Source organism: Hippocampus comes, unplaced genomic scaffold (genome assembly GCF_001891065.2).
Source record: "Hippocampus comes isolate QL1 unplaced genomic scaffold, H_comes_QL1_v1.1 scaffold600, whole genome shotgun sequence".
Lineage (NCBI taxonomy): Eukaryota > Metazoa > Chordata > Actinopteri > Syngnathiformes > Syngnathidae > Hippocampus > Hippocampus comes.
This window is the reverse complement of record NW_017805785.1, coordinates 20,979-26,423: the sequence shown is the minus strand read 5'-3', so window position 1 is coordinate 26,423 and position 5,445 is coordinate 20,979. Positions and strand designations below refer to the sequence as shown.

The 5,445-nt window shown below is 46.6% G+C and overlaps 2 protein-coding genes across 2 annotated transcripts in view; one reads left to right on the top strand and one right to left on the bottom strand.

Moving 5' to 3' along the window:
- Nucleotides 1-2,594, bottom strand: part of LOC109525121 (arrestin domain-containing protein 3-like) — a 7,053-nt gene extending 4,459 nt beyond the window's left edge. Inside the window, exon 1 of the mRNA XM_019885418.1 lies at nt 1,874-2,594. Coding sequence (XP_019740977.1) covers nt 1,874-2,180 — 307 coding nt within the window. The 5' untranslated portion in view covers nt 2,181-2,594. The remainder of the gene's footprint in view (nt 1-1,873) is intronic.
- A 1,694-nt stretch (nt 2,595-4,288) lies between these two features.
- LOC109525086 (multiple C2 and transmembrane domain-containing protein 1-like) overlaps nt 4,289-5,445 on the top strand; it is an 8,224-nt gene continuing 7,067 nt past the window's right edge. The window contains exon 1 of the mRNA XM_019885351.1: nt 4,289-4,755. Within this exon, the coding sequence (XP_019740910.1) occupies nt 4,507-4,755 (249 nt within the window). The 5' untranslated portion in view covers nt 4,289-4,506. The remainder of the gene's footprint in view (nt 4,756-5,445) is intronic.

The following is a 5,445-nucleotide window of genomic DNA, read 5'->3' as shown; positions in this document are numbered from 1 at the left end:
TGACACCACCTCCAAACATTAATTTAAAAACCTTACTACTTGATGAAAACCATAACCATAGGCAAGAAACCCACATTTAAAATCAAAATGAATTAAACCCCGAACTTGAAACCCCAACTTGAAACCATAATGGCGGACTCCCGAAACCCCAACCATGGCTTGAAGCCCTCATTTGACACCATAATCATTTGTGTGAAACGCTAACCCAAGCTTGTCATAGACTTTTAAAACCACCCGAATTTGAAGCCCTACCCTTGCCTTCCACATGACCCCACAAGACAACTTTCAACCTAATTTGAAACCAGTTCCCCTTCAAAAGCAACCACTTGTTTACATTTGCTGCCCGTCCCTCTTCCCAAACACGTGCACGCGCTCCACTATGTAACAGGAAGTCTCCGTGAGGGTCACGCGCATCTCACACACACACTCCTTCTTCCTCGAGCAGTCCCGTGCGCGCGCACACGCACGCGGCGGGAGCGGCCCAGTCTGCAGCAGACCAGTTTGAACCAGCCCGAGCAGCCTCTCGCCGACCGAGCCAGGCCCCGCCCCCCGCATCGGCAGCTCGCCCCGCCATTGGCTGCGAGCTGGTAGTGCTCGTTCGTGATTGGTGCAGAGCCTTCACGAGCTCCCCCCCCCCACCTCAGGGCCATGTGGCACGAGAAGGAGGAACCCTTGAGTGAACTTAACTCGCTGCCAAAGTGTCACGCAAGGACGTCCGCTGATAACGCGACACACACAAAAAAAAAAAAACACCTCAAAAAAGTTTTCAAGAAGAACAAGTGAAGACATTGGAACCATACCCTTGCAGGTTTGCCTCCAAAATACGACAAGAAACGCTCAAAATGTAGCGAACAAGTGTCATGAGCAAAACAGCCCCCGCGATTGTCTTTGTTTTTCATCCGAACAGCCGTTGCTCTCCCATGTCGTCAGCCTCCAAAACGTCGATACGACACGGGCCAGAAACAAGGCCAGGCTTGTTTGGTATGAAATATTCCAACACTCGACTCGACATTCTTATTTTTTTTTTGTCGCGTTTTCTCAGTCTGCCGCTTCTGTTGCACGACACTTGTCAACAGGAGGGTGCAAATAATGCCGAGGACATTTCTGGCCATCGTCAACCTGTTTGAATGGAGAAAAACGATCATCCCAAATATCCCAAAATAACGCAATTCAAACGTATAACTAAATGCAGGGAAAGTGTGCGTGCCTGATGCTGATGAGAGGAGCAAGTGGAGGACATTGATGATATTTGGCAATATTTCAAGTATGTTCGCAAACGAGTAAGAGGACAAGTAGGAGGAAAACGTTGTTTTTTTTTTTTTTTTGTCCTTCACAGCTCGGCAAGCACACGTTTCATTCTTAATACTTTCTAACATGGACGCCATCATTTGGCCATGATTTCAAGTCGTAAACTTCTGTGTGCTGTTGATGCATGTTGCACACGTTTAACGTCGTTCTCACCTTGAAAGGCATCCGTCTGCCAGAAATTCCAAGTTAGTGTTGTTTGCTGCTTGTTAATTTGCACCAACGTTGGACAATGCACCCGTTCCGATTTAAAACACTTACTTTAGAATTCGAGTGGAATTAAATTTGTTTTGTTTTTTTACGAGCTTAGCAGTCCCCCCCCATCGCCCTCCCCACCCTTAGCTCACCCCAGCGTGATCAGGTTTGAACCGCTTCGAGCAGACAAAAGGGAGTTGCTTCCTCCTGCCTTGTTGTTGATGTCATACAACTTGTGTTTGTGGAACGTTTGCGTGGTCCAAAAAGTCTCGAGCAAAGTCGCACGCAACCGCTTCGGTTGGCAAAATTTGGGGGTGACGATGAGGATATGTCACGTCCCAAGGCAGTTTAGCAGTAGTTTGTTTGGTGATGATGATGATGATGATGATGAGCGCCTCACCTCGCTCTTCGCCGATGAGCGTATCCCGGTGGTGCAGGTACTCAACCTCCTCAGTGTAGTTCTGCGTGTAGGCTGTGTTGGCTCCTGCGTTGCGAGACTCGGTCCAGCGGACCTTGGCGACCCCGCGCGCAGTCACGTCCAGGCTGCGGACGCGCACATCCCCGGCCACCTCCACCACCACGCGACCGGACACCAGCTCCCCGCCGGAGAACACCGGCAGGTTGCTCTCATTCAGCGTGTCGAAGCACACGGCCAGCGCCCGAACTTTACCCAGAACCATGTCGACGAACCGAGACGACGAGCCAAAGTCCCCCGTGGAAGAGTGTTTCGCGGCCGGGCATTCAAGAGCGGAGCCGAGTGGCCCCTCGCTCCCGTGTGGCCCGGACGGAGCCCGCCCGCCGTCGGTGCTGGCTCATCGGGGTTGGGTCCCGCTCGTCTGATGCTCGCTCCGGTTCGGTTCGAGCGAGTGCTGCCGCGTGCGGGCTGGCACGCTCGTCTTAAAAGGCTCCGTGCGCAAAAATAACCTCACTGAGCATGTGCGTGCCACGCGAGAGCGCGTGGGGGCGCGTGCGCGCTCACGCAGGCAAAGGAGGACGGCTGCGACGCTACAACGACAAGCCGTCATCAGAGGACCGCTCGACTGTAACGTCACCCGACAAAGACGCGCTTTCCGTTATTCGCGTGCAAATAAATACCCGGAAGTGAACCTTGCAGTGCCTTCCAAATACGCGTACATGCACACGCGTGCATCAGAATTTAAGAACAGAACAGTATCTGGGGGTCATTGTTACTACAAAATAACTTATTGCTGCTCATTTCATTTTCCTGCATGAAAACATGTATTTCTTTTATTACATCATAATAATGTAATTTCTTGAAGAACATGCTAAACATCTCAATAATATCAAAATTGCAGTATTCAACACCCATATTGAATATCACGTGTTTTCAATATCGTGCAGCCCTAATATATTTGTACTTCAGCAACAATGCAACAAATTATTCCTGGCTACTGCTCAAAAAAGTGTCATCGTCTGCCAACAAAAGTCTTCGTTTCATCGTTTTGTCAGCATAAAAAGGCAACTTGGGGCTGCCTGACCTTCTGAGCTCACCAACTTCTTACCTCTTCATAAGGCACGCAAACTTGCTTCCATTGAAAACACATATGAATTGCTAGAGATGTGTTTGTCTATTATGTGTCTCAGTAGCGCGTGATATTTAAATGCCTGCGTGTATTCTTAGTCAAATGTGAAATTTCAATAACTCAACAAGCCTCATATTTACTTTAGCGGCAGGCTGGCCAAACAGCCGCAGGGTCCGTCTGTAGCTTCTCAGTGGGGCTTCAACACAGCCTTAACGCCAGCTTACAGATACCGCGGTGAGCGCAGTATTGTACATTGACCTCTCCACCATTTTAGATGTGGCAGGGCACAGCGATGGGTGGGAAAAGGACAACAACGTGCTTCATTCATTTGCTGACACCATTTTACACTCAAAGCCAGATCTCATGGGATGAAGGCTGAACAATGACTTCATTGTATTTGGCCTTTTTAACATGCTATGATTTGAGTTTGCTATCTTTGCAGCTAATAATAGGTCCTGCATGTGCATAATACTGTAAATGACTACAGTGACACCAGCTCCCAAAAAAAATAAGTGAAATTTGTGATTGCAGCAGTGTGTTAAATTGGTGGTCGTTAGTAGTACAGCAAGAGCTTTCAGTTTTTAAAGGATTGTTGAGCTCTGGCGTGTATGACATTAAACATTTTTTTTCCTTTTTACTTTCAGTACTGTACTTAATCACATTTCACAGTGTGCACTTTTTAAAAAAGAAACATTTACTTGAGTAGTGTAGCAGCGTTTTGATTCTGTACTCCTACTTCACTACTGCACTGTAAAAGGAAAAAAAATGGGCGAACTCAACATTTCAAGGCAACACACTTTGATACTTTTTTTAAGTTGGGCAAGTCCATAAAATCTTTTAAAGTTTTGCTGATGTGAAAATTGGCTTTCAACAAAGAAATTTGAGTTTACAGAACTAATTATCTCTTCTATCGTCTCCCAGTTGAAAGATAGGAGATAGGCCATAACAACTCGACAAATTCTTTTTGTAAATAACAACTTGCTTGCTTTTTTTGTGCTAACTAACATTGTTGCCATAGTGTCACTAATTTATATTTGAATGTAGTTCTAATTTAAGTGACCGTCTTAGCCCCCCCCCTCCCCACCACACACACACACACACACACACACACACCACCAGCCCAATCCTCAAAATACAGGTTTCTTTTTTCCAACGTAAATATCAGTACTGGTATCAGTCCGCGTTAGGTCTGACACATCCAATATGGCGGAGAGGACTGACGTATGGCATCAACGGGTCAATTGTTGCTATATACATATGTCTACGGGTCCCAGCGTTGAGTTGGGGAGATAAAGGGGTGAGGGGATGATAGGAGGCGTGGTTTACGCTTTTCAGCATTCGGTCAAAATGCTGCAAACTTTTGCTCGGCGCGGCCTCGAACGAAAAATCCCGTCACGGGCCGCGTCGTGAGCGGATGTGAAACACCGAGAGAGCCGACACTGGGCGTCCGTCCGTCCGCTGCATGTTCCGCAGGATCAAGCGGAGGGGAAACCCCGCTTTGGACCGAGTCTTCTCGTCCTCGCAGCCAGACCTCGTCTGCTCCTCCCGCCGGGATGAGGAGCCCTCGGCGCGGGCGCGCTGCGGCAAACAGCCCGCCGCCGATGGAGACCACCGCGCAGGAGTGGTTCCGACCCACCACAAGAGTTCTTCGCTCGGTTCTGCCGGTCTGGACCCTCTGGAGCGAACTTGTGGAGGTGGAGGAGAAGAGCAGGCGAGTAAAATAACTGGAGCACAATTGGATGAGTAATGTGGGCCAGTAAGGATGCTCATATTGTCGACTTCAGAACATCGAGCCCAGAAAATTAATCAATAAATCAATCTTACATTTAATGTACAGTACATGAAGTTGACTCATCTATCTATCTATCTATCTATCTATCTATCTATCTATCTATCTATCGAGAGAGAGAACACAAACAATACTTAGTGAAAATAAAATACAAATAAAAATGTAAAAATACTTTCCTAATATCATATGTTACTAATTTCACCAATGTCCCACTACTGTACACCAAATTTTCACCCCATTGTATGTAAACATATATACTTGGGCTGCAACCAGCAATTATTTTAATCATCGATTAATCTGTCGATCATTTTGTCAGATCAAAAAATCTTTTTTCAATTTGAATTCCCATTCTTTTATTTCTGAAAGGCTGATATTCCGAAGAGTTGGACAATTTGAAATCAAACTATGTCTCGAAACGATTGATCAAAAATGATGATTGATTCATGTGTGTGTAACATTTTGAAAGAATGATGAAATGTTTCTTATTTTAATATTTTGTGTGACCACATGAATGGGAACAGTTGTCGCACATTTTGGATTAGGTGTGTGTGTGTGTGTGTGTGTGTGTGTGTGTGTGTGTGTGTGTGTGTGTGTGTGTGGGGGTAGTGTGTG